Raw genomic sequence first — 27,212 nt, 5'->3', positions numbered from 1 at the left:
ACAGCTTGATATATGGTCCAAATCCAACTATCAAGTATTCCAGAAGGTAAGTTGTACTTTTTGCTTCTTCCTCAAGAGGCACTAAGGGAAATATGAATACTTCGAGGTGTAAACATTGGTCTTAAATCAGAGGCTTTTTAAAAAGTGAAAAGAGCCAGACACAAAAGGCTGCTCACTGTATGATTCCATTTATGTGATGTTCTGGAAAAGAAAACATTAGGGACAGAAATCTTATCAGTGGTTGCCAGGGGTTAGGAGTGAGGGAAGGAGATTGTCCCCAAAGAGCTATAAGGGAACATGTTTGGGTGATGAAAATATTGTGTCTTAATTATGGTGATTACACAACTGTATGTTTCAAAACTCACAGAACGAACTATATGCCTACAAAGGGCAAATTTGACTATATATAAATTATACCTTTAAAAAAAATCAGAGGCTTTTGAGTTGCTTCAGACTCAACCCACAGTTTTTAAATTCAGTTTCTCACAGCCCTGTAATCTACACAGGTGCCTTAAGGATGGGCTGAGGAATGCGGGCTGGCGCTACCCCACCCCCACTCTGTATTACAGTGGCATCTTTTTCAGGTGTTGGGCTTCCCCAAGAAATACTTTCTGGGAAATGTCAGAAAAAGTGAAATGTCACCAGAGAAAGTCCATTTCCCAGCTCCCAGTGGTGGAAGGGTCCCTTCCCTGGCCCAGCTCCATACCTGGGGCTTCTGAAGGCTTCTCCCATGGCCCTCAGGCCAGGTCCCCTGCAGGGCACCAGCCACTTTCTTCTGTGCTCTCCGTCCTCTGTGTCCGCTTCCATCCAGCAGTGCAAATAATAGAGTTGGTTGTAAATGCACTCATTGCCTCCTCACGTTCAACGGCAATTATTTATTGAGCCCCTTTGCTGTGGGCAGGTACTATGCTAGGTGCTAGGAATACAGGGGAAACAAGACAAACAAGGAAGCAGAATCAGTAAGAGAACTCCAGGTCATTACCGGGGGCTGTGGTCGAGGACAGGAGGGACCTCCTCCACATCGGGGTGGTCTCAGGAGGCCTTTATGCAACGAAATTTAAACTGAGACGGGAAGCAGGAGAAGGGGCCAGCCGTGTGAAGGGCCACGGGGAGAGGGTCCCAGACAGTGGAAGCAGCAGCCCTGAAAGCTGGTGTGGAGGAGGGACTTGGCACGGTCCAGCACCGCTGGGACCCGTGTGATGGGAGCAGGCAGAGGGCGGCGGGGAAGGCACGCGAGGCAGGGCCGGGCCGGCAGGTGCCTTTAGGTCCCGGTGCAGAATTTGGATTTTACTGTCAATTCAGTGAGAAGCCAGTGGAGGGATTAATGTGGAGGAAGGATGTGATTTTGAAAACCGGGCCCGAGTTATCCCCACTTGAGTAAAAACTGTGTCCAGGGTGTGCCGGGTAGCTTAGCATAGGAAGGTGGGTGTTTTTCAGTTGAGGTGAGATTCATGTAACGTAACCATTTTAAAGTGAACAATTCCGTAGCTCTTAGACTTTCACGTTGTTGTGCAGCCGCCACCTCTATCCAGGTCCCAAACATTGTCATCACCCAAAAGGAAACCCCATCCCCGTTAAGCAGTGAGCGTTGGGCTTTCGTATCAAAGGAGCATAAGGGGCCAGCCCTCTATTGGCGTCTAATGTACCTCAATTCACGTTGCTCCCTGGACCCCTTTACAGTGAAAGGGGGAAGCAAAGGACAGATGTCCAGGGTTGGGGAGCGGTCTGAGGCGTAACACCACACACTTAGGGAGCCTACGTAAGCATGAAAATGTCATGATCTTATCACAACTAAATGCACTAAATGTACCCTGGATTAGATTCTGAACCAGAAAGAACATATTAATGGAAAAACTGGTGAAATCCAAATAAAGTGTGGACTTGAGTCAATAATAAGTAACCAACGTTGGTTTCTTAGTTGTTGATGAACGTACCCGATAATGAAAGATGTTAACAGTGGGGAAACTGGGTGAGGGGTATGTGGGAACTATGTGTACCATGTTTGCAACTTTTCTGTAAATCTGAAACTAATCCAAAATGTAAAATTCATTTCAAAAAGAGACTCATAGTGTTGGCTCTTCTGACAGTCCAAATCCTTCACCCAGCTGAGCTACTTAGATGCAGAAAGCAAAAAACAGCCTCCCTCCCTGGGCCAGAGCCTAAGGGAAAGAAGTACATAGTCACGGGCTTCCCCTGTGGTGCAGTAGTTGGGAGTCTGCCTGCCAGTGCAGGGGACACGGGTTCGAGCCCTGGTCCGGGAAGATCCCACATGCCACGGAGCAACTAAGCCCGTGTGCCACAACTACTGAGGCTGCGCTCTAGAGTTTGCACGCCACAACTACTGAGCCCACGAGCCACAACTACTGAAGCCTGCGCTCCGCAGCAAGAGAAGCCACCGCAAGGAGAAGCCCACGCACCGCAACGAAGAGTAGCCCCCACTCGCCGCAACTAGAGAAAGCCCACGCGCGGCAATGAAGACCCAACGCAGCCCCCCCCACCAAAAAAAAAAAAAGTGCGTAGTCACGTGTGGGCTTTAGTGTAGGCAATGACGTTTTAACCTTGGCCTTCTTATCTAGGTGACCATACCTAAGGCCTTTACCTGTTCAGCTTGCATAAAACCTCGGCCTTAGCTGCTAACTTTGTCCCTGCCGACAGCTCTTATTTTCCCCCAGCAGCTGGCTGAAAAGCGTTCTGAGGAGGAAGAACACTGCTCGGTATCTGCATCTTGTTTCGCTTTCCCAGTGAAGAGCGTTAAAACAGTTTTGGTTTGTTTTTTTTTTTAACCTGGTTTATCTTAGTGTCCTCTGTGGTATTTCAGTGAGTTACTTTCTGGCTCCACAAAAGGCGGGCAATGACTTCAGGGACCCCGAGCATCACAGACCCATAACCTGGGATTTTAACAATGTCCAATTTCCATTCAGATACCCTTTATGAGGGAGAGCCTTGCCCAGGCTTGCCTTGGCAAATATATTTTTTAATGTTCTGTGTAGTATTAAGTATTTTTGAGTGCAAGCAGAAAGTTTATTAGGAAGTTGTAAAATGTGTGAAACACAGATTTGGTGAAGCATAGATTTGGAGAGAAAGTGCTATATTTTTATTCTACCACCCCTAAAAATAACCTGCCAAGCACTCTTTATATTTGTTTAAAACTACAAACGCACAGTGCAGCAGTGTTTAAAATTTGATATTGGTTAGTTGGGGAGATTTAGGAGCACCCGCCAATTCCCTCCTCGTAGTTTATGTAACATGTTTGAAGCAGTAAAAATGGATGAATTTGTAGAGATGGGAATTTCATCTCATCTGGTGAATGGCATGTTATCCGTATTTATGCAGAGCCCTTTCTGAGGTTCCTTTATCATCCCTCCCCTCACCTATTTTTTAACTAAATGGACTTGACCTCTGAGACTGACCTGTACTAGATTAAAGAACCGTAATTTGGAGACAGTAGATAGTGCTTTCTGGTGAGAACAAAAGGCAGATGACGTTGAGGTTCTTTTCCTTTTTCAGGGGCAGGTAAGAATTAGTGGATTACAGAGTCCGTGCTCTTCCCTGCTGAAACACTGTCTATTTGCTGTCAAATTAAGGACTATATTGGAAAATAGTGTAGTACAGAATTCAGTTTAATCCTTTATCAGTAAAGCTTTCCAACTAATCATCGTTGCTTCGAAGGGGCTTGGGATCTTGTTCTTGCGGAATATGTTGGTAAAGAGGATGGGGAATGTGGAACATGGAATCACGATGGGGGGTGACCTCACTGGGCTTATTTCATTGTGTTAGTTTCAGGCCATGTTGCGGGTCAGAGGGCAGCCCTCCCTGTTCCACAGCCAGACTGTGCCCTGAAAGCAAAGCTGGGACCGCCGTGTTCCTTGCAGATTCTGAAGGCCTGGTCCAGTTGACAGGATGATGTTTAACATTTCAAACTCAAAATGCCAAAAGAAAAGATGAGGTGGCCACATTTCCAGACTCTGCTTTTCAGTGTCAGCTTTTGCTTCGAATTCTATTTCCTTCCGGTCCACCCACTTAAATTTGAGGTGTCCTGATTGATGTTGCTTGTAGCATTTCCCAGAAAGACACTGCTTGAGAGCACAGTGGTAAACGTCCCCTTCTGCCCGTCATCAACCTGCTTACACCCATCCAAGTAACCCGGCCGGGGGAGGCTCAGTTGTCAACCTGATCCAGAAAGACTCAACCTGGAACAGGAGTAAAAGTGACTGGGGAAGTACGAGGTCAAGGAGGACCCTTGGTCACCGATAAGAGGTCATTCTCGGGCAGGAAACGGTTCCCAAGTGTCCTAACCGTGTGGGTAGACGCCGGAACGGTGCCCAGCCCCAGCTCCGAGGTGGGGACACTGGCTACCACCGTGGCTCTGTGAGCAGCGCCGGGGCAGCTGTCTCCCTGCATTGCTCTGGTGTAGGTAGGGCCCCAGCGCTTCCTTTCCTTGGCGCTCATTATGCAGTTGCAGTTACTGTGTGTTGTGTGTGTTTTCCTGCCCACAAGTAGCAGCGGTGGCCACCGCAGAGAGAGGCCTGATGGGAAGGCGGGAAGCCCTCCCAGGTCTTTCCCTCAAGGTGACAAAGCCGGGGGTGGGAGGGGACACTGCCTCGCAGAGCCAAGCCAAGCTTACACTCGCCTATTTTATTTATCGGAAAATAGCATCAGGCGCTGAGAGAATGGAAACACGCACCTGCCAAATTCTCCTCGGGCTGTGCCTGGCTCCCCAGGTTAAGGACGAGCACACGAGGTCCCGTGGCAGATGCTACCACACGAAGCTAAATGCGACCCGCCTTTTGTCTGTTACGGGGGCTCTCAGCAAGCCCTTTCCCTCTTCCTCATTAGCCCCCTTCCCCGGCGGTGGAGGGCTGGGGACAGCTGGCCGTGGAGCCGCGGCTGCCCACAGGCGCCCATCATTTACCACGGTGTCCCGGAGGCTCTCTGCACTCGGTCCTAGGGCAAAGGAGCTTTTTATAGCCAGCAAGCCTCCCGCAGAGCAGACTCAGAGAATGGAACTTCGGAATAAGGGGGACCGGCTGAAAGGGCAGAATCACAAAGAGCCGGGAAAGGTTTCAAGCGTGTTCATATTTTTCTGACATTTAAACTCTGCAGGGGCACTCACTGTTTTGATCTTTAACCTCCTAACTTCAAAACGGTGGGCATTTTCATCCAGTAACTTCGGAAGAGCGAGAGCAACTCTGCAGCTACTTACCGCGTTAAATCTTGGCAGGGAGGCCAAAGAAAGAGCTGGAGTGTGTGTGCAGCCCCAGGTGGGCAGGCGGGGACGAGAGAGATGGTGTCGGAGGGACTGGCACCTGCGTCGCAGCTCTTTCACTTGGAGGCAAAGCACAAAAGTCGTAGCCGCAGATGTCCGGTTCTTCGTCCACAGTCATTATTCTAGAGGCAGCAGAGGGAAAAGTAACCCTTTCAGTCCCGTGCAGAGCTTAGCCGTGGCCAGGTGGTGGGTAATGTTCTGAGCAGGCCGCCACTGCTTCTTCATTCCTGCGTTCGCTCATTCATTCGTTTGTTGGCTCCCTCGTTCATGCTTCCATACAAACACTGACCTCTGTGGGGCAGACTATCAAGCGGCCACCCGGTGCTTGTCAATAGACAAGATTGCGTGAGCCCTAGAAGGACCAATTCTCTGAAATGTTGGAGACACTGAGTACCTGGCATAAATTGAGTGCCTACCCAAATAGTATGTGGCAGACCTAACTTGTTGCTCGTTCCAAGCCCGAGGAAGGGGAGCTGTCCCCACGTGGCTGTGTGTCTGTACCTGCTGTAGCGTCACGCGTCACCAGAGGGGCTCAGTCAACAGGCGTTCAGTTCTTCTCAATCTCATGCTCTAGAACATCTCAAATTTCTTCCTCCCAGCTCACTTCCATTTCCTTCCAGAAGCCCCTCTTCCAACAGCACAGATAAGGCCCCGGAAGAGGCTGTGGTTGTGGTGAGAGCCCGAAGGCAGCGGGCCACATCTCTGTCCTTGCCCTGGGCGGACGCCCTGCCCAGGTGAGGCCGTCGGCAGAGGCCCCCGCGCCTAGAGGGGACCCCTCAGCCTCCAAAAGGGGGTCTCATGTCGTAGGAGGGCCCTTTGCTTTTTCTGGATCCCGTTGCTCTCGTGGTCCCCTTTTCTCTCAAATGCTGTCCAGCTTTCTCCAAGAGGAGAGCCTGTGTATGATGGACCGAATATGGTGGCCTTGGCGTCCTGTTTCTGTGTGTTCTGTCGCTGCCTCACACGTGTGTCTTGGCAGCCCCAATCAGAAAGCCGAAGGAGCAACTTTGACCGGTGGCAGGGCCGGGGGGCAGCTTCACGAAGGAAGAGAGGTTCCCGTCCGTGGTCTCAGTGAGTGGCGGGGCAGGGGGTGCACAGGTGGCAACCCTGCAGGAGCCAAGCATTGGGCTGTCGACAAGCTTCGGGACAGGAGAGGCGACGGACAGTTCCAGGGTTATCCCGGAGGGCAGCCCCTTCCTGAGCTGAGAGCCGGACCATACTGACCGGGCTGGGTCGGCAGAAGGAAGAGGGGAGGGGACGTTGTGAAGGGTTAGCCCAGGTCCCTGGGGGCTGAGAAGGGCGGGGGGTGGGGGGGATCACTCCGCTCACGCTGCAGCTGAAGAGCCTTTATCACCACCTTGTCTCCTAAGGGCCGTGTTTGAATGTTCACAAGCTCCGAAACCCGGGGTAGATTTGATCATTTGTTTTCCCCTTATGATACCCCAGCACCTTCCCTCTGCAGGGCTCCCTGTACCGCTGCTGAGGGTGGTGATGACCAAGAGCCTCACGACCCAGTTTGACGGTGAGAGTGGAGCCGGAACGCCCACACGCCCGCCGCTGGAAGCGGTCTGTGGTTCTCTGCCATCAGGGAGGCGCAGAGCGCTCGCCTTCATTCTTCCCGAGGGGTTGCCCGAGACTCGTGTGCCCGGGTCAGAACCCAGCAGCTACTTCTGGGAAGCCCAGCCTCCTGCCCTCCCGGGCCCCCTCCCACCACCCCACAGGCCGCCCGCCGCTGAGGGCACCTTCCTGGCAGCATGCCTCTCTGCCCCCCCGTGAGACCGAGCCCCCTCCCTTGCCCCGTCCTGGCCGGCCTCCTGTCACGTTCCTCCCAGTGAGCTGTCTGGCAGTGGCTGGGAGCTGGGCTGTCCCATGTTCAGACCCCCGCTGACCGCTGCTCTCAGTGTGGCCTCACTTGCCTCAGTTCCCTCATCTGTAAACAGAGATCATAAGAGGACCTGCCTCATGGAATTGGCACCCCAAATTAACAGCCACCCCCAGCAGTGCCCTGTGGGCAGCCCTGACACGCTGACGTACAGTCACGGTCCCAGGACCTGGAACAGTCCCTCGTGTCCTGAGAGGGCCAGTGGCACTTCTGGTGACCCACAGAAGGCACGTGAGATCGATGTGTTCCACCCTGACCTGTCCCCACCCAGCAGGGGCTGGGCAAAGGCACCCAGCGCCACAGCAGCAGAGCCGTCTCCCGGGCAGGGCTCGCTCCCGCTCCACAGTCCCTCTTCTTTCTCCTGCAGTTGCCTCAGTTTTAATGGGGAAGTAGGTGGTATTGTCTGTATTTTCTTGGGAGCCCAGACGTCTTTGGATGTGTTTCTCTAACTGCAAGGCTGTTCCTGCAGAAAGTAACATCACACCAAGTGGGTACAGAACAATTCAGGTATCTTTGGGCTTGGACTTTCCTGGCAGCCAGCAGCAGAATCTGGCATTTTACCATCTGGAAAGCATTGAACTTTTTTTTGTTCATCTAAACAAAGAGCCTTAATTCCTTAATCCTGGGAAACGTGAAGGACCTTTTGTGAGTGGCTCCTCTCGGCCTGGCACAAGGCCTTTGGCAGAAGCTTAAATTTGGTCAGGACCCTGGAGAGCTCCCTCAGGTCCACCCTAAGGTTTCCCTGGTCATCCAGGCCCTCCTCCCCACGCTGCCCCATGGCCTCAGCTTTTCCCACCCCTGAACTCTCCCTTTTATTCTGCTCCCCTAACCCCACCGGCCAAAAATAAATCAATAGCATCTTGCCTACTTCATCCCTCCTTCACTTGGGGTCCTACCGGGTGAGTGGAGCCAGTGCAGAGCACAGCCTGGGGCGAGGCGGGTGTTCTGGTCACAGGTCGGGCAAGCGCAGGACCGGAGGGTCCATGGGGTGCTGCTGGGGGTACAGGAGAGCCCAGGGTGGGAGGGGAGGCCCCTGGCCTAGATCTCCAGGGGAGAGAAGGACTTAGCCAGGGGCGGGGCATTCCAGGCTTGAGGGCTGAGCAGAGTCAGGGAAGCAGGTCTGGGAGGAGGGATTGCTAAAGCAGCCGGTATCGCTGGTGTGTGATGTGGGGCTCGAGGGAGACAAGGCTGGGACCCAGGTCCCAGGCCATTGAGGACCGCATACGCTGTGCCGCGGTGTTGGGAAGGATCCTGCAGGTGTGGCTGCAGGGTGCTGGGAGAGGCACATCTGCCTCTGGAGGATCCGCCCAATCTGCTCTCAAGGGTCCTGGGCGTTGAGGGGCTTCCCTTTGGGGCATCAGTGGCATCTTGGCTGGGACTTTGAAGAGGGTCGGGTTGGAACCCCTCACGCCAAACAAAAACTCCTTTATGGAGGCCCTGTTCTGTGCCACAGGCCATGTTCTGTACTTTACAGGCAAGATACCGTCCTTCTCAGATAGCGCTTGATCTCAGAGCTGTGACAAGGGGTTCGAAGCAGGATGGAGCAGCGGTGTCTGTCTTCCCCTCCCCAGTTCCAGCCCCGACAGCCCTGCCCCTGGTCTCATCCCGAGCAGCCCTGCCAGGCTCCGGTGGGCAGTCACAAGCCCTTCAGAGCCCATGCAGATGACTCCTTCATCAGCAGAGAAGGAGGTATCGATCCTGCCTAAGTAAATCCCTAGTCCCCCTGGACCGTGATGCTTCCTCCTTGGGCCTCTCAGCCCGCCGAACCTGTGGCACACAAATCCAGGGTACAGATTAGAGACTCCAGCTGCATAATAAAAGCTAAACCCCCATGCTTCCGCTCTCCTGGACTTCTTTCCCAGTTTTAGAAGCCAGTCTCTGCGCTGCTCCCCCATTGCCCCCAGCACTTTGAGGACTGGCTTCATAGCCTTCAGTTTTGAAATAATCATGGTTCCTCTTTTTATGAAACGAGCACTTCGGGGACTGTTTTAAATATTCTTCATAAAACCAGTGCTCATCCTTGGAGCAGCATTGGCTGGCAGGGTTGCCGTCTCTTTAAACATTTAACACACTAGGTTCACATCTTTGACTCCCAGACCCACAAAGAATTTTCTCCTTTGGAGAGAGATTCCTAGTGTCCCTCTCGTTAAGGGTGGGTCTGTCTTTGGCAAAACCCGGAGTAGAGACCCAAACTCTTGGATTAATCTCCTTGTATAGCGTTAAAGCATATCCAGCAGATGAAAGTTTATTTATATTTCTTTGAGTTGCAGGACCAGCGTGTGTACGACTAAGTAACAAACGTTTGGCTTTGCTGCCTGTTAGTTTGTGCTCCAGAGTCTCTTTGAAACCCATCGAGATGGGAAGAGGTTCCCGAGAATAGTGCTGTGCTGATCGTCTCCCTGGTTCTGAGCTCCTGGTAACTGGCCCAGAAATTGAGGACCGCGTGACATCACATCAGGGCAACAGGTGGAGGGGGGCAGGAACCTGGTGCCCGTGCCCCCTGCTGGGATCAGCGTGTCCTTTTTAAAAGAACAAAGGGCTTTCACTTGACGCTGGTTGGCCTGAGGGTGGAGCTCGGCACTGAGGTACCCTCAGGGCGTGCAGTCAGGCCCTGCAGTGGCGTCCACTGAAAACCTAGACCTTGAGGCGCCCAATGATCGCAGCCTCGTGCCCTTTTACCAAGGGCCAGCGGGGGGAGTGATGCGGCCAAGGTCACCCAGATAATTAGTGATGAACCCAGGACTGAACCCCGGCCTCCCGACAGCTCCGGGTCTTCTTTCCCACCTCGCTGCCTTTTGTTCACATTAATACAGGCCAGAGAGAAGCTCCTCTTCATAGTATGTGGAAGCAGGTATTGACTGGAGGAGAGCCAGATCTGGGTCTCTACCAGACTTCTCTTTTAAATAAGCAGCTTCTAAACACTTGTACTTAACTTTTCCTATTTATTAATCTTGCGGGACATACTTTTAATAGGCAGAGGCCCCAGCTCTCCTAGCTCAGCCGGGGAGGGCTTGGGCTTCGTGGGCTGCGTGCTGGCCGGTAAGATAATGTACTCAGTGCCGTTAGTCCGTTGCATTGGGAAGAGCGCCACCTAGCTGCGGGAGCCAGTGTCCAGGCTCAGCTCCCACCCCGCGCTGCGTGGCTGCAGTCCTGCCCCCTGGTGGTGGGAAGTGGGCAGAGACCTGCAGCGGCCCGTTCACCTGTGGTTCCCCAACACTGCTGACATCAGAATCCCCCGGGGGCGCTTTTTAACAGCACAGGTCCTGGCCCCCAGCCTAGACAGCCTTCCAGAAGCTGGTGGGTGGTGCCCGGCAGCACCGCCTCCAGAGTCTGTACGCCTCACTGCTGCTGCACTGCGAGCTCTCCCCTCCAGCCTGGAAGCCCGCACCGAGTCAGGACGATGCCTGCAACCTTAGTGGACTCAGGAATCCCCGAGGACAGTCCCTGGGCCACCACGAAATACAACACATTCTTGCTTTTTAAAAGAGGAAACTGACCGCTGACGTCATGAACAGCGTAGGGGAGGCTTGCACCGACATGAAGCGTGAGTACGACCAGTGCTTCAGTCGCTGGTTTGCCGAGAAATTCCTCAAGGGGGACTGCTCCGGGGACCCGTGCACCGACCTCTTCAAGCGCTACCAGCAGTGTGTTCAGAAAGCAATAAAGGAGAAGGAGAGTCCTATTGAAGGACTGGAGTTCATGGGCCATGGCAAAGAAAAGCCTGAAAGCTCTTCTTGACCTTGACAGTCACCTTGAAAATGGACTCCTCAAATCAGGAAATTGAGGACTCTGGATCGTGTCAGTTAAAGCTGTGAAGATAGCATCGATTTGATGAATTTAGGAGAGAGGAGTTTCCTGTCCTCCTTCTTGATATTTTTCTCTCATTTGTAAAAGATGATGAAAAAATCACTCTTTGCTTTGAAATTTCTGGCTTTGGCATCAGCAGAAACTCAGTGTGCTAAATAATGGGATTATGGTTGCAATACTTGGTCTGGGATCGGTTTTAAATATATCTTGTATGTAAATGCTGATAAGCTTGTCAGGATGACCAAGGTTGCCTGAGTTATGCTTCGAAGGACATTACTTGTACACTGTACTGGGGTTATTGTTCATGGAAGCAACTGGTGAGGATCTCTCTTTTCTCTCAGGGAGATAATGCTTTGGAAAGGGTTCCCAGCACAGTTTCGATCAATGCTTGGGAGCACAGTTTTATTTTTATATAGTACCTTAACTGTTAAGATTGCTGGTGGACTGGGTTAGCCAGGAGGAAGACAGCTTTTAACAGCTCCCTGCCATAAGAAGAGGTGTCGGATCTCATATTAAGATGTGAAAGCTTCAAGAACACTGTGAACACCATCTCAGAGCTCATGGTGTAGTTCAGCAGTAAAGATCCTTGGAGTGGCTGTGCAGGAGGATCCTAAATTGCAAAGATTTGCTGTTGCCAGCTTTCAACTTAAGTAAATGAATTAAGTCAACCTGTGTATCATAAAAGTGCCAAAATGCTGCATCTGGTTAAATGGGGGGAGAAAAGAGTTCACTTTATTTGCCTCCTTTACCCACCCTGCCCTGTAATGCCTGTAATCGTGAAGATGGAACAAATTGTAACATTTAGTTTCTATCATTATTTGCCCCTGAAACTCAGTGCACTTTATGGAACTACCACCCTGTAACCCCACACACCCCATATATACACTGGGGGGAGTTTTATCATTTTAAAATGGAGATTTATCTAAGCTAGGTAGTATCGTATAGCAAATGGAAACCACTGGTTTCTAAAATTTCCACAGTAAGCTACACAAATATCTTAAAATGTTTATATAATGGGACCCCCAAAAATGTCAGGATCAGGTGAGCACTTACACACGTTAGAATGTCATGTAGTCTCCACAGTTGCGTATCCTGAGTGATGTGGTTCAGTTTTTTTATGTGCCCATATAGTATGAAACTTGATTTACAGAAGTCCGAGGTCCTATTATCTCTTCTCCACTTTACCAATTAATAACTTCATATTTAATGTGACCAGTCCTTCATGTCATTGCAATACATTCTGCATGTATGTTTTGACAGGTTAAGGTCCATTATACAAAAGATATCTGGAACCAGTTGAGGGAGTCCAGGCAGCAAACTGGAGTTAAGTATAACTGTCCTGAAGTAAGCCTGGCCACAAGCCAGTCAAAACCTTACAGGCTCTTGAATCTTACCACAAAACTGTCTGGTTGAGCCTTGAGAATAAAACAAATGTTATTATAAAAAAATAAATAAATAAAAAATAAAAGAGGAAACTGCTGGGGGATGATAATATATTAGGAGAGTTTTGGTCCCATCCCTGCGTCTCACTGATCCTTTCTGTGTATCACCACTCTGTCCTTTGTTCTTCCCTTATGGATAAAGAACAGAGTCTGTCTGGCCGCCATAAAACCCAGGCTCTGAGGGGCTGACCTTCAGCAGAAGATAGTCTTGCTGGACTTGAACCCGTTCTCTTTGCCCTCACAGCCCAAGGAGGGCACATGTGGGAAGAAGAGGGGGCTCTGTATGCCAGAGCCATCACTACAGCAGCGGGAGTTCCCTCTTTTCCTAGCACACCCCCCCACCTTGGACTGTACTTTTGATTTTCCTTGATTAGTATGCCTGCCCACCTGACTTAACACTGCCGGCTTTCATTTGCCCTGTTTCCCCCCTTCATTCTGCAAGGCAGGGAGACTCATTCAGTCTTGAGATCTTCTTGAGGATCCTGTGTCGGGATTTGTTCAGGGTAGGTGCTGGGTTCAGGGTAGGTGGTTGATTAAGATGGGCAGAAGCTTTTGGTAGTGAGGCAGAGGCACAGCTGTGGAAGTGGTAAGAGCTGAGGTGCAAGCAAACGGACTTGGGACCAAGTCCCACCTCTACCCTGAGAGTCTTGGGGTCTGTTCCCTAGTAGGGAGGAGATGGCCTCATGTGCCCCCTTTCCACACACTCCCACAGCCTCTGTCCCCCGAAGGCCTAGGGCCCTGCTCTGCTGCTTGGCTTGGGCAGATCACTTAACCTCCCTGTTACTTCGCTCCCTCACTTGGAATGGAAATTGTCTTCCATTTGTAGTGCCATCCCAAGGTCGTCGGGATGGTGAGGAAAAGATAGGATGACTCCCATGTGGTGGGTGTTTGCCATTTGTCAAGCACTGTTCAAGCACTTTCCCTGCACTGACCCATTTAATCTTTGTCCAAGGTCACCCGGCTCTTAAGTGACAGACAAGATCCAAATCTGTGCAGTCTGGCCCCAAAGCCCAGGCTCCTCACCGGGCCACGTGGTGTAGACCAGCCCTTGCTCGGAGCTGGTGCTCAGTAGACGTCGACTTGGATACCTGCCGTTAGTGCAGGCGGTTCCACTTAGGGTTCAGCTAAAACAACTCCTGATCTCCGAAGGACCCTCTAGACGTCAGAAGCTCTTTGCACACAGTATGGTAGAGGAGCTTTGGGAGAGTTGTTTTGACTGGAGCCTCCTTCTTCAGTGCGTTGACTGGCAGCTATTCCAAGGTCTCTTGAAAGATCCCTTTCTCCCCGGCTGAGCTGAGCTCCCCATCAGTTCGGGTGCTGGAAGACCTTCTTTCTCTGCCTCTTTGAGCCTGGGGGAGAGGGAATTTCAGTAAGCCCTGGTTGGTGGAGGAGAAAACTGAAAGTAAGGTTCATAAAGCAAAGTGGGTGTGTTGGCAGCAATAGAAATGCCACCCTACTGTAGGTAAATAAATCACCTGCAGTCCAGCCTTGAGACGGGATTGAGGGGGAGGAGGTGCCCACCCCAGACTAAGCCACAGCATCTGCAGTTTCTCTTTGCCTTGAGACGAAACGGGACATTTCTTGGCGAAGTCCCCAGTGTCTGCATACTCCTTGGAGTCGCTCTGTTTTTCCCTGCGCGTCCTCTTCCGCCCTTGCTGGTTTCAGCACAGTCTCCGCCCCCGGCCTCTCCCCCCCACCCCACTCCTCTTTGCCGCATCCCCTATCTCCCTGGCTGACTGTTACTTTCATGTCTTCTCCTCCCTCTTTCCTTGGGTTCGCCATCTGCTTTGATCTTTTCCGAGCTCTTTTCAAACCAGCACTCACTGGTGGATGAATGGCCTCCCTTTCTCAGGAGCATTAGTGCCCTTCTGTGGCCTCCGCTGCCAGACAGGGTGGCTTTCATCTCCCAGGGGAATCTCATTAGCTCAGCATCACAATGGGACCCGAATCGAGGCTGGACTGGTCCAGAGTCGATTTAAATTAGTTAATAGCAATTTTTTGTTGTTGCCCCAGGCCTGTTTTTTCCCACATCTTGGATGCTGAGCAAAAAAAACAACTTTGTTGTTGAAAAGCAGGAAGCAAAAAAATATTGAAGGTGGAATGCTTTGACAAAAAGGAAGATCATTGCACGTGAATTTCTCCAACATCTGACAACCATGTCTTACCTGCTGCTTTGGAGTTCAGCCACGGGAACCTGAAAACCAGTCGGGGAAGTTTGGGAGGGAGGGAGGGAAAACGTAATAGCAAATTAGCTTTGTTTCCTTCTATTAAAATATTTCTGTAATTGGTGATGGGAAGTTGAAGAAATTAAACGATCATGTCAGCACTAGAAAAAGCTGCCACCATTTGGCAATTAAGAGAATATACTGGGCCTTTTGAAAAAAGAGGCTGAATTTGGCCAGATTGCCGGCCCAGTAATGTGAAAACTGATTCGGTGCCCTGCCTGGGAGCCAGATGCCAAAACAGAGCTTTGGTGCGCGACTCCAGCCGTTTCTGGAGAAGGACGTTTTCTAGTTAATTCAGTTTGTTCTGCTCTTGAGAAGCCTGTTACCCACCAGCCACATTTGCAGGTCTAACCTGCGCCTGGCAATGGGCCTCTGGCTTGCCGTAGACTTTGCCTGCCGGGCTGGGAGGTGGTGGGCAGATGACACCGGGGCCCCTGGGACATGTGCCTTTATCAGCAACCCGGAGAGCTGGCCAGGGTGTCTTAGGAGGGAGGTGGTGTAGGCTCGGGCCTGCAGGGTCTGGGCCCACGTACCCATTGCCCCTCGCAGCCGTTGCCCCTCGCCAGCTGTGTGGCCTGGGGCATCTTCCCAAGCTCTGTAAATCCCCATTTCCTCGTCTCTAAAATGGACCCAGGGGAGCCCCCCGCCTCAGCTACTGTGGGGATTGAATGAGCAGGACACATACGTCATAAGCTCTCATTAATGTGGCTACCGTAGGTTAATAAAATTATCCCGCAGTCCTGAAGGAGCACCTTTCAGAAGGAAGGAAAACCCTACCTATCCACCGCCACCCACTGTGAAAATATTTCACTTTGGAAATACTTCACCACTACCACGCCCAACCCCTCCTTCCGCGGCACCGTTATGAAATTTGGGTAGTATCGCTCATTGTGATTCATGAAAAAGACAGGCTCTCCTTTGGGTTTGTAGTCCTTTGTGTCATGCCCCAGAATGAAACGCCTTTTCCCCGTAGGGCCCAGAATACTCAGCCCCCTGAGCGGCCTGGCCCCTCAGCCGCAGCAGGGGCAGGCCTGGGGGTCTGTTGGAAACGCCCAGTCTCAGCTCCACCCCACACCTACCTGCGTTCGCAGCTGCTCAGTAGCAGGATCCCCAGGGGATTTGGGTGCTAAGTAACAGTTGCACCTTTCTGCATTTTAGCATCGCTAAGAATAGCTGGAGAGGCCGGCTTGATTTCTGGGCCCCAACCCAGAGATTCTGATTCTAGGTCTACACTGGGGCCCAAGAACTCACGTTTCCAGCACATTCTTAGGTGATGCTGCCGCTACTGGTCCGTGAACCACATTTCAAGCGGCCCCCTTCTGGAGGTTTCCTAGGTCGCAGCTTGAACTTGAGTGGGCCGCCACTTACGGGACTCGTGGACCTGGCAAAGGCCATGGCTCATCTTTTAGACGGGAAACGAATAATCCAAGGAGGGTACAGTATTTCAGTCTGAAGAGGAGAGAGAAGGCTGCTGTAACAAACAGACCTCATAGTTTTTCTTGTTCAAACAATAAAAGTTTATTTCTTGCTCCCACCATACGCCCATCCTGAGTTGTCGGAGGGCTGGGCTCCACGCAGTCACTCTGGGACCCGGCTTAACGGAGGCTCCGCCCCCTTGCAGATCCACCGTCTGAGGGTGTGGCTCCCAGCATTGCAGGGGGAGGGGCGTCCTGGAGAGTCCACACCTGCTCTTCACCATCTCCTGTGGAAGTAGCACACGCCCCTTCCGCTTCCTGATGCTTCGGTCAGAACTAGCCCCGTGGCCCAACTCCAGGAGAGACCGGAAAGTTCCCCAGTGCCAGGAAGGAGGGAAGAACCGGCCAGTGAACCCCAGCAACTCCCAGCAGATGGAAAGTCAAGATTCCCAGCAGAGTAAGGGTAGACCAGGGTCCGGAGTCCTTAGCTCCTGTCTCCCCCTCCCCACCCCGTTAAGGCCCTTGTCTCTATCCCCAAACCTCACATGAGCCAGTCTCCCTGGACGTCTCAGAGACAGAAGGGATCATCCGTTCAGTCAACACACAACTTGAAAACCTCCGTGTCAGGCACTAGGCAGACATGGTGTCCGGCCTCCCAGAGTTCGCAGCCCAGTTAGGGAAACTGACACTAAACCAAAACCGCAAAAAAAAAAATAATTATACAAGCTCAGTTGTGAGGAATGCTGTGAAAGACGAGATCTGAGTAAAGGGACATGACCCGGTTGGGAAGCACAAGCATCTAGACCAGGCCCAGAAAGAGGAAGAGGAGACAAGCAGGAGAGGGGGAGGGGAGGGGAGGAGGGAGGGCTCCGAGGGAGGAGGAGATGGAGCACGGGGAGCTGAAACCTTCTCAGAAGTGGGAGGGTGCAGGGAGAGGAGGCCGGACCAGGTCCTGCACGTTTGCACTTCTGGATTCTATCCTAAGTGCATTCACATGCTCTGAAAGGGTTTTCAGTGGGGAAGTGACATAGTTAGATTTAGAGCTTAGTAATAATAATCACTAATATTTATTGAACAGCATGCACACGTTATTTTATTTAATCCTCACAATTATCCCAGGTGATGGGTAATGTTTGTTATTATCCCCCTGTTCCAGATGGGAAAACTGCAGCTAAGAAAGATGAAGTAACTTGCCCAAGGTGGCACTGCTGGACAGAACAGTGGGACAGAACAGAGCCCAGAAAGAGAGCAAGAGTGTGTGGGGGGCGGTGGGAGACCATCTCATGACCGACCACTCATCTCAAGGCTGCCACCTAATTTGCCAGAGTTTAAAGTTAACAGTCTTGTTCTTGATGGAGCCAGAGTTTGCACCTCCAGAGCCACAGACTTGATCCCTTGCCACAGAACGCCCCCTCTGGGTGCCACAGCCAGAGGAAACCAGCTGGGGCTCTTCTGGTCATCCCGACAGGAAGAGGCGGAAGCTTAGCCAGTGGACTGGGAAAAAGTAGAGGGATTCCAGATAAATGAGCTGTAATGCAAGAGGCTGCTTGAGTACAAGTGGGAGGAAAAGCCCAGGTTTCCAGCTTAGGCTGCTGGGTGGATGGCCAGTCATTACTGAAAACAAACACAGGAGGAACAGGTCTGAAAGAGCGCCTTAGATGTCCCTGTAATTAGCATGATGCCTTGCCTGGCTTGGCACCGTGCAGTCATCAAAACTCAGCCAGAAGAGGTCAAGTCCAGAGGTCAGCTAAGGAAGGGAGGGGTAGATGAGCACAGGTTTGCCAGGCCAGGCACCCAGCGAACAGGAGGATGAGGGGCAGAGATGCTTGGCACTGTTTGGGTAAAGGCCCTAAAATCCAAAGGCCACAGGGGCCAGGCAGGTAGCGCCAGGGAAGCGGGCCGGGTGTGAGACTGGGCACACGGAGCAAACTGCAGGTACCTGCCCTGCCCAGAGGCACTGCCCCTCCTTAGCTCCCGCTGATGGTGGCCTCTTGGATCTGTGGGGGCCAGTGGGCAGGGCCAGGTCACAGTCACAGGGCCCATCATATATGGTTGGACTGATTTAATCTTCATTAGCAACCCATCAGGCAGGTGCACTGTTACTGCCTCCAGATCTTCCAATGTGTTGAGAAGCCGAGGATCCAAGTTAGGGGACATTTTCTGAATTTTAAATGTTGGTCATCCTTGCTAAAAATTGTAAAAAGAAAAGCAAAGAAAACATGCAGTCAAACAAAGCCTCCCAGCCTCGGACGTGGCCTCTGGGTGATCCATCTGTTTGGGAAATCGGGCCCCAGGCCAGGTGCCCGAGGTGCCAAAATGGACGGATCTAGACTCATCCAGGGACTGGAGACGGATCCTCTGCATCTTGGGAAAGGAGCACACCCGGAGCTGGGGGACATCGGACACACGGCACACCTGCTCTGTGTGCTTGTATGCCGGGTGTGGCTTCTAAGAGGCTTGTAAAATAAACAGTAGGGGCAGGAGAAGGAATTCTCCGGAAACTTTGCTTCTTTTGTAATGGCAAATGTGATTGTAAGGAATGTCTTAATCAGCCTATAAATGGCACTTGTATGGGCTTTTTTTTTTTTTTTTTTTTTTTTTTTTAGCAAGGCATCTTGATGGGTAAGAACCAAGCTTTAAGCAGGTGTCATCGGGACCCAGTTTGCTTTGCTGCATTTTGTAGCCGTTCATTTCACCCTGCCAATCACTACCCGCCATTTTGCCAAGTTATCATTCTACTGTTTTTTTTTTTTTAAAGCATTGCTCATTTTAGAAAGCTGTCTGTCAAAAACGCTTAAAATAAAAACAGTCTTTGCACTTGAAGGAATAAGTGCCATTTATCTTGAAAGTCATTTGGGTAAGAATTTCTCAGCAATGTTGGATATGTGAACCATTGCTATATTTGCAATGAAGCCAGTACAGGTGTTTCCGGTATGTGGCCTTTGATGAGTGGCCATTTTAAAGTTTATTTCTTTATTCAACAAATATGTATTGAGCACCTGCTAGATGCCAGGTGATATTCTAGGCCTTGGGGACACAGCACGAACTGGATGAGTGTGATCCCTGCCTGCACAGAGCTGCTCGTCTAGCGGGGTTCACCAGCCGCCAGGCAGGCCACGGAAGTCCAGAAGGAAAGAGGGCCAGTCCAGGGGCCGGGGAGAGCAGAAGAGAGGGGGCAGGCGGGCCTGAGGCACGGCTGGAGGGTAAGCACTTCACATGCGTGACCATTTTATCCCAGGGGAGATCGCATCGTAGAGGTTCGGTGAACTGGGGAGCCTGCATCCTCACTCTTCAGGGTGTAGCCTCTCTGGCCTTGGGTGTGGACACACAGCTGGACTAATTTCTGGATCATTTGCGACTCCCCGTGCGGGACCTGGACCAGCCCTGCTGGTTTCCACCTGGTCAGTTTGCTTAACTGCTGCCGAGGCCCGTCAGCACACCGTGTTCACTCTTGTTCACAAAGTTAATCATTTTATCGGGGGGTTTTTTGTTTCATTTTGCTTTTTGACCACAACATTTGTAATGGCAAGACCCCCTAATGAAGACAATCAAATAAACCATAAGTTTGAACACAACTATCAAATTAGGAATAATCTATTAATTTGCTGATAGATGGCAGGCATTAGCAATCCACGGTGTCATCAAATATCAGAACTACAGGGGATCTTAGACGAACCCTTTGCTTTTCAGGAGGGACACTGAGACCCAGAGGGATTGAGTAGTTGGATCAGATCAGCAGACAGAGCTGGGACTTAAACCTAGTGCATGTTGTATCTGGTCCCCAGATGCCTCTAGTGAACTTAAAGCAGTCATGCCCTTGGCCCTGCTGGGGGAGTTATGGGTCAGTCGGTATGGCCCACTAGACCACAGCTTTCAGGGAGCTGGTCAGACAGGAGACCACACTGGGAGTGGCACGGCTTTTCAGAAAGGTAACGGTAGGATCTGTGAGGATCAGGGAAAGATCATCAGAAAATGATCAGGGTCACAATCACAGAATATGTATGGCTACAAATTATGAGCCAGAATGGGAATTAAAGGAAGTAGAAAGCCCGGTTACGCTGGCAGGAAAACTGTTCCCGGGTAAAGATGAAGTCGATTGTGGACAGTTGGAAACGAGCCTCTGCGTCCAGGCAGTGTTTCACGCAGTGGCGGGGCTTATAAAGCCCGCTGTGATCTGCCATCTCTTTACCCCTCCACTGACCTCTGGCCACGCCTCTCTCAGGTGCTGCAGCCTGTCTGGAGTTGCTGGAAGGTTCCACACTTCGCTTGCTTCCGGGCCTGAATACCTGTGTCCCGTCTGCTTACAACGCACCTCCCCTCCCCTTCCCTGCCCCCAACTTTGCTAACTAATTTTCAAACTTCAGATTTTATTAGATGTCTTTTCCTCCACGAGACGTTGTATAAAAAGAGCGCCTTCATCTTGTTTTCTCTGTGCTGGTTCCGAGTAGCTCTAACCCAGGCATTGTCCTTGGTTCCCAGGTGACGGACCATGCCACCACCGCCCTGCTCCACTACCAGCTGCCCCAGATGCCTGACGTCGTGGTCCGATCCTTCATGGTAAGTGGCTTAAGGAGTCAAGTCTCCCCCTTGAGCCTGGGCTCCTCAAGTGAGAACAGGCAGCTCGGAAGGTAGCTGGACCGTCTTTAGCTCGCAAGGGCCTCGCAGCGGGGAGACGGTGCAGTTTGGAAATGATACTTCCTTTCAACTGGGAAGAGATCTGGGAGAAACCATGTCCTGCTTAATTAGCTGGTGTTTCTTTCCTATCATTGCCGAACACATGGTGGTTTCAGAAGTGACCTTCCAGCGCAGTTTCCAATGTTGATTTAGTCAGTAGGTATTTATCAAGCTCCTGATCTGTGCCGGGCCCTGTGCTTGGCGCTGAGCAGGTACAGTGACACCGTTCTTCCAAGACCCCTACTCCTTAGATTCCCAGGTCAGAGCTCAGGATGGGGAGGGACCCAGAAACAGCCATCCCCTGGTGTGCTGGGGTCGGCTCCCGCCAGCTCCCGTTTAACGTTCAGAATTCCTCGAGCTAGTTGTTCGGCCATCGGTGACTTGACCTTGAACCAGAATATTCACGTGCTGGAGATCGGTCCTGCACATCAGGACTCCCCTCTGCCCCCCGCTCCCAGCCCTGGAGCCAATTCATTGATTGATCGCATGCCCGCCAGTTGGTCTCAGCAGGGCCAACAACTGGCCCCACCGTATCCTGGCAGACGTGGCCAGCTGTTTCAGCGCCACGCTCACAGGGCTTCGTGCTCTCGCGTCGCTAGGCTCCACCTCTCACTGCCGCTGACGCTCCCATCTTAACTCCGGCCAGTAAGGCTGCCCGTTAGAGGACATGCTCAGAAAATGGGCCCATTAGCCAGTCCTGCTCCGTGCCAACAGCCAGGCGGAGTTCTGCTCGTCCGATCCACCTCGCCACGTTTGCTGCCACAGTTAGGCTTCCAGGAGCCTGTAGTTCCTTGCTCAGAAAATACAGCCCGACTCACTGATCGGCTCACACGCTGGGGAGGCTGAAGAAGCAGGCTCAGCGGAGCCGCCGCACAGAGGTTCTCTCGTGTAGAGAGAACGACTTCAGTTGGCAGTCTCTAGCGAGCGCTTCCTTTTTGGATGGATAGAAAGACTCGCTCTTTCACCTAACATGTCGTAATGCCCAGTTCCCCTTTGGTAACTGACTTTGGGGTTTGGGAAGAATAAATAGTTTGACTGAATGATCCACTGACATCCTCACGTTTATTGCCAAAACTTCGAACCCTAGCCTTTGGAAGGGGGACAGCGTGGGTGAGCCACGGTCTGCCACCAGGAAGGCAGCTGTGCCGAAGCAGAAGGGTTTGTATCCGTCCCCTCGGCCGACCTCTCCAAAGAGCAGTTTCCTCTTGCCTGATTCAGGAGGATGTTAAATGACGAGATTCACACACCCCCGTCGCAGTGGGAGCTCGCCTCACTCGCTGGCCTGTTGCCGTGGGCTTGGGTTGGTACGGTTGTGAGTCTCCTTGAGTTTGAGAATTGAGTTATGAGAGTCTCATCCTTATGTTGATGCCCGGAGGACCTCTGCACTCTGAACCCCTCCGGTGCGTACTTGCCGTTTATTATGTTATTTGGTGGCACCAAGTTGTCCCTGCCCTCCCCCCAGGTGTGTCGGGCCACGCTGTGACAGTGAGTGGTGCCCTCTGAAATCAGATTAGAAAGAAGGCACGTCGACCTTAGTGGGGAATTCTCCGCTCACCCTCTCTCCGCACGTGTCTGGGGCCACCTCTGGGTGGTGAACAAGGACAGGATCGATGCTGATGTTCGGGACTCAGATGAAACGTGGTTCTGCCCCCGCCGGGCCGCGAGGCTGCGCCGTAGTTCACGGCTGCGCCTCCGGGAGCGCTGCCTGCCTGAGAGTAGGAATTTCTATTTTAAAACTCCCTTAGTTGGGAGGGGCCCAGGGCACCAGAACTGAGAATCAGCAGTGCTGTGACCTTGTGGATTCGGCACAGAGCTTTCTGTAAAATCACAGGGCACCTCTTGGGGTCACAGGCAACTCAAGCTCTCTATCCTGGTGATCATTAGGCTTGACAGGAAGGATGACATCGGAAGCACCCGGATCCCATTTCTGTCATTTCTCTCCTCACTTCTCTTTTTAGACCTGGTTAAGAAGTTACATAAAGCTGTTCCAGGCCCCGTGCCAGCGCTGCGGGAAGTTTCTGCAAGATGGCCTTCCCCCGACGTGGAGGGATTTCCGAACCCTCGAAGCCTTCCACGACACCTGCCGGCAGTGACCCTGCCCCAGCCCCGGGCCAGCCCGCAGACCCCCATCCAGCACCTTCCCAGACAAGCCCTCAGTCATAGTGATGGCTCAGACGTGTCTTCGCGGCCCGGATAGCAGTAGCGCCACCCGCTCACTTCCGCAAAACAGCACGTCGTGCGCTAAGGCCGAACTTGAAGAGCAGACTCAGTCTTCGTTAATGGGACTGTTGTACACCTGAGCTGGCGCGTGGAAGGCAAGGGGACCGTCTTAGGACTCACTATACGGAAGTTAGGCCGCATGTTCTCCCGTGAATGTTCGCAATACCAGTCCATTGACCCGCCTGGATCCATGTTCTAAGTCATTTTATAGTTGGAATGAGCCTTTGTGTCGTGCTGAGTTTTTTGGTTTGTTCCATAACTTATTTTTATAAGGAATAAACCTTTTGTACCCAGGACAAGACTTTGTCTCCGGTTTCTTAAAGTACCTTTTACGTTCGGTTCCGTGCACATGTGAGCAGATCTGGGCCTTTTGAAGGAAAAATAACTTAGTAATGTCTGCGTTTGAAATAATTCTTTTTGAGGACACATTTCCCTGTTTCTTGCTTTCGGGAGAGAGGGAAGTGTTGGCACATATTCCATTTCAAAGACGTTTCAGCGGCTTGAAAAATGGATTGTTCTTTTTGAGGGAAAAAGTGCACAGATGTTTCATTTTACTAAACCATTCACACACACATATACCAAAGGGAAGGGATTCTGCCTGTGTTACCAGCCAGAACACGTGTGAGCGGGCGGGACAGGCGTGCCTGGCTTGTTTGTCTCGTTTTGTCCTAAATGTTACCGCGAACAGATTCCAGCCCAGTCTGCTGAGTTTATTCAGGGCCTCGCCCCTAACATTTAAAGCCATAACCTGTTTATATGAAGAAGTGTTGCCCTGCTGAAGGTCTTGAGAAGGACAGGGGAGTCCCCAGAGCTTTCCGCAGGCCCAGCCTAGGTGACAAGTAATGTCCTCTTTGCGGTGAACAGTGCCGGAGAGATGCTGCCTTCCAAGATGTCCAGAAGAATGGGTGACTCCCATCTGGGTTCTGGTACCACCCAGGCCCTCCACACCTACTCCTGCCAGGCTAAAAAGAGCCAGAGGATAAAGGGGGTTTAGTGATGGGGGAAGCGATAGAACAGTGCCACTCCAAGTATGGTCCAGTAGCTGTGGCATCATGGGAGCTTATTAGGAACACAAGTCCTTGGGCCCCACCCCGGGACGGCTGAATCAGTGACTCTTGAGGGTGGGTCTGGCAACCTCGTTGTTAACAAGCCCCGCAGGTGGCTGATACGGGCCCGAGTCTGAGAACCATTGGCCTCTCTAGGAGATGGCGGTGCTTTCAGGGGCCAGTTTGGGGCAGTAGTGTGAGCGGCAGCATGGTGTAGCGCGGGAACGCTTCCACACAGCGGGTGATTTTAGGTTAAATACCAGGGTTTATCACATTTAAGATGCCATCACTTGTAAGATGCACCATTATTTCATGATCCCCTAAGAAAAGCATGCTGCCAATTAAACGATGGCACAGGCTTTAATGATAATCCTGTGTGACACATGAATCAGTCACACCAGCCTTTCATTGCCCTGAAATTCCTTTCATGTCTTCCAAGGGGGTTTGCGGTCTCTCCTGCCTCAAGTCTTACTGTCTTACCATGTGACAGGCGATCCCTTCCCAGGGCTCCCGGTAACAGAGCATAACACAGCTGCACTTGCGGGTATCTTCCTTTCTTTGGTCTTGTAAGACACTTGTTTGTTGCAAGCAAATCCCGAATTGAGGACATTGGGTGTATGATAACATTTTGTCGCATGACTGTACATCTTTTGGAAGGCATTTCAATGGCAAGTAGACTGACCCCATGCAAGACATATGGGTACTCAGAGCTCGTGTGAAGTGACGACAAGGTGAGTTGGCGCATGTGCTGATGACGGGTACATCCCGACTGCCAGCCGGCTGACAGTGCAAATCAAGGAGGTCCACGTATGAGGAAACCAGCCCTCTGATGCTTGATGGGATTGTGGTAACAGTACACCACATTGTATGAGAGCTATTTGGATTTTAAGTGTTTGCAGCAAATCTGAGAGCGTCCTCGTTGGTCCCAAAGATCCCTCCACCTCCCGCCGAGCTCTGTTTCCAATGGAGAGAGAGCAGACCTTGGGTTCAGAGCCGTGGGCGGGCAGTGGTTTCTACTTAGACTGAGTGACATCATTCCTATCCTCTCTGCATCATTTTCAGTGATACCTACTCTCTGTGGCCACTGATGCCTGTTCCCCATTGACAGGCATGATAAGAAGCTTCCATGTTAAACTAAGGCACTTAGGCGAAAAAGTGAGACCATTAAAGAAAAATACCAAATAATAGCACACACCAGAAACTAACACAGCATTGTAAATCAACTATACTTCAATAAAAAATAAAAATAAACAAATAAATGATAGCACAGGTAGAGTGTAGCAACAGCAAAAAGTGCGAAGGGCGTGCCTGGGCCAGGGCCTCAACTCCGGCCTCCTGCCCTCAGCTGTAGTACTCAGACAAGTCGCTCGTCCTCTATGTGACCCCGCCCCCTCTCCCGCAAGATGCCCGGCTGATGGCCCAGTGATGGCGAGGCAGGAGAGTTGGAGGGGGCGGGGGTGGGCTCGTAGACGAAACATGATTGGCCATGAGCAGGTAATTACTGAGGCTGGACATTGGATAGGTGGGTGATGCGTGCTACTCTTCTATTTTTTTTTAAACTTTCCCTCATTAAAAGGGGCAAAAATATAAGGGTCGGGCTAGTCAACCTTTAGGGCGTTCCCCCCTTTGACCTTCTCCTTCTTCAGTGCCGAGTGGGGGAAGCTGAAAAGGAGGGGGCTGGGCTCTGGAAAGGTGAGAGGGGCCGGAGGGTGAGGGGCTTGTTCACCAGGTCCCCGAACACTTGGTGCCTAACAGAGACCCATGAGAGAGCCTGGCTTTGTGTGTCAACCGTTCAAATCTAGAGAACACGTTGACCTGAAGTGGGCAAAAGTAGAGGCTGGAGGTGGGTTGGGATCCGTTCCACGATGTGGATTGGGAGGAAGCTGGGACCTAATGCTGCTGTGGGCATAGCCACTGGGTCTGGAACCATCCTGTGGTACCCCTTACAGAAAGGAGCATGGCCATCAATGGGTGTGCCAGCCCCGCATTCCTGAGACTGTGCACGGGTGAGCTCCAGGCCAGAATGACGAGATATTTTAGGTGACTTAATTACCACCCGGACAGTTCAGCATCTCCTCTGTGCCCCGCGCTTTCCGTATGTTGTCTGCTTTACTCCCAGGTGGGTTTGTGCTGTTCTCCCTGCTGTGTGCTCGAGGCCTGCAGGCCTGGGTACCCCGCTGCCCGCGTCCTCGAGCTCCATGGCTACTCAACAGCAAAGCTTCCTGCCCAGAAGCAAAGGGACTGACCAGTCCCTGCTCTGCCGGGTGTGTTGTGTCAAGAATTGCCCAAGGAGCGCTCGGCCCGAACTTGGAAACCTCTGTCTTACAGATGCTTCTCTGCCAGGATAAGCAGCAATGCATTTACCCCGTACTTTCTGCCGGCCAGGTTACTGTTAATCAGCAGGGCGCCCATTAGGACCTGACAGAATGGGATGAGGAGGGCCGTAAAAGGTTGTCCAGATTTTTTTTTCCTGCACTAAATTGGGAATTGGCCTTTTGGTATCGAGTGATGTTTTTACACTTCACACTCCTGACGGAAAGCTGCAGGCACAAAATGATGATCTTTCAGTGTTAATGTGCAAACTCTCCATCGCATTTAGAGTGTCAGAGTTGTGGGCCTGATGCTAAATCGAGAGCCTTTTAAGGTCACCCGAGCTGGGAGGAGGAGAAGGGATGGCGACTTCAGCCGCCAGGATTCTCACAAGATCCCGAACCCCCGCCGACTCGACGGGAGGCGTCTTGGGGCCGTCGGGTCTGTAGATAGAGGACAAAATCTGACGACCCACCTTGCTCGTCGGTGCCTCGCAGCGTCCGCATCCCCACTGGCGTGCCGAAGTTGAGCGGGGGGGCTTCCACTGTCCTGCCTTCGACAGGGAAGGGTGGGCCAGTTCCACTCCAGCTGCTTCTTGGGGTGCAGCCGGCAGGGCTGGTCCACCGCAGACAGAGCTCATTCAAGGCCACGCCATATGTGCATCAGAGGTGAGCCTGTGCAGGGCGTTCGTGGACAAGCCTGTCCTCCAGCTGGTCTGCTCGGGGAATAATTAGGCTCCACTTTCTAGGACAGGCAGGTTTTTCTCCCCATCTCTGCCATCCTTCCCCCATTCTCATCCCCACCCCGGCTCCTTGAATTCATGGAAGGAACCTCAAAACATCACTCCCAAGTTGCATTTTAAACTGCTGGTTGGCCGCTCCCTATTATTAGTACTCGAAGAGGTAAACCTTCAAGTTCACAGGCACGT

At 51.8% G+C, this 27,212-nt stretch overlaps 2 protein-coding genes across 2 annotated transcripts in view; both read left to right on the top strand.

The window, feature by feature from the left end:
* The window catches only part of MED27 (mediator complex subunit 27), a 200,405-nt gene extending 177,178 nt beyond the window's left edge, over window positions 1-23,227 (top strand). The window contains exons 6-8 of the mRNA XM_059926605.1: window positions 5-46; window positions 20,514-20,591; window positions 22,667-23,227. Coding sequence (XP_059782588.1) covers window positions 5-46; window positions 20,514-20,591; window positions 22,667-22,801 — 255 coding nt within the window. The 3' untranslated portion in view covers window positions 22,802-23,227. The remainder of the gene's footprint in view (window positions 1-4; window positions 47-20,513; window positions 20,592-22,666) is intronic.
* Window positions 10,653-10,885, top strand: LOC132368003 (TP53-regulated inhibitor of apoptosis 1-like). Its single transcript, XM_059926604.1, has one exon. The coding sequence runs from the start codon at window positions 10,653-10,655 to the stop codon at window positions 10,881-10,883; it is 231 nt and encodes a 76-aa protein (XP_059782587.1). The 3' UTR covers window positions 10,884-10,885.
* Window positions 23,228-27,212: the final 3,985 nt, after the last annotated feature.

The sequence above is a fragment of the Balaenoptera ricei genome, chromosome 6 (assembly GCF_028023285.1).
Source record: "Balaenoptera ricei isolate mBalRic1 chromosome 6, mBalRic1.hap2, whole genome shotgun sequence".
NCBI classification, from domain to species: Eukaryota; Metazoa; Chordata; class Mammalia; order Artiodactyla; family Balaenopteridae; genus Balaenoptera; species Balaenoptera ricei.
The sequence above is the reverse complement of the archived record's forward strand: the minus strand, read 5'-3'. Positions and strand labels throughout refer to the sequence as shown.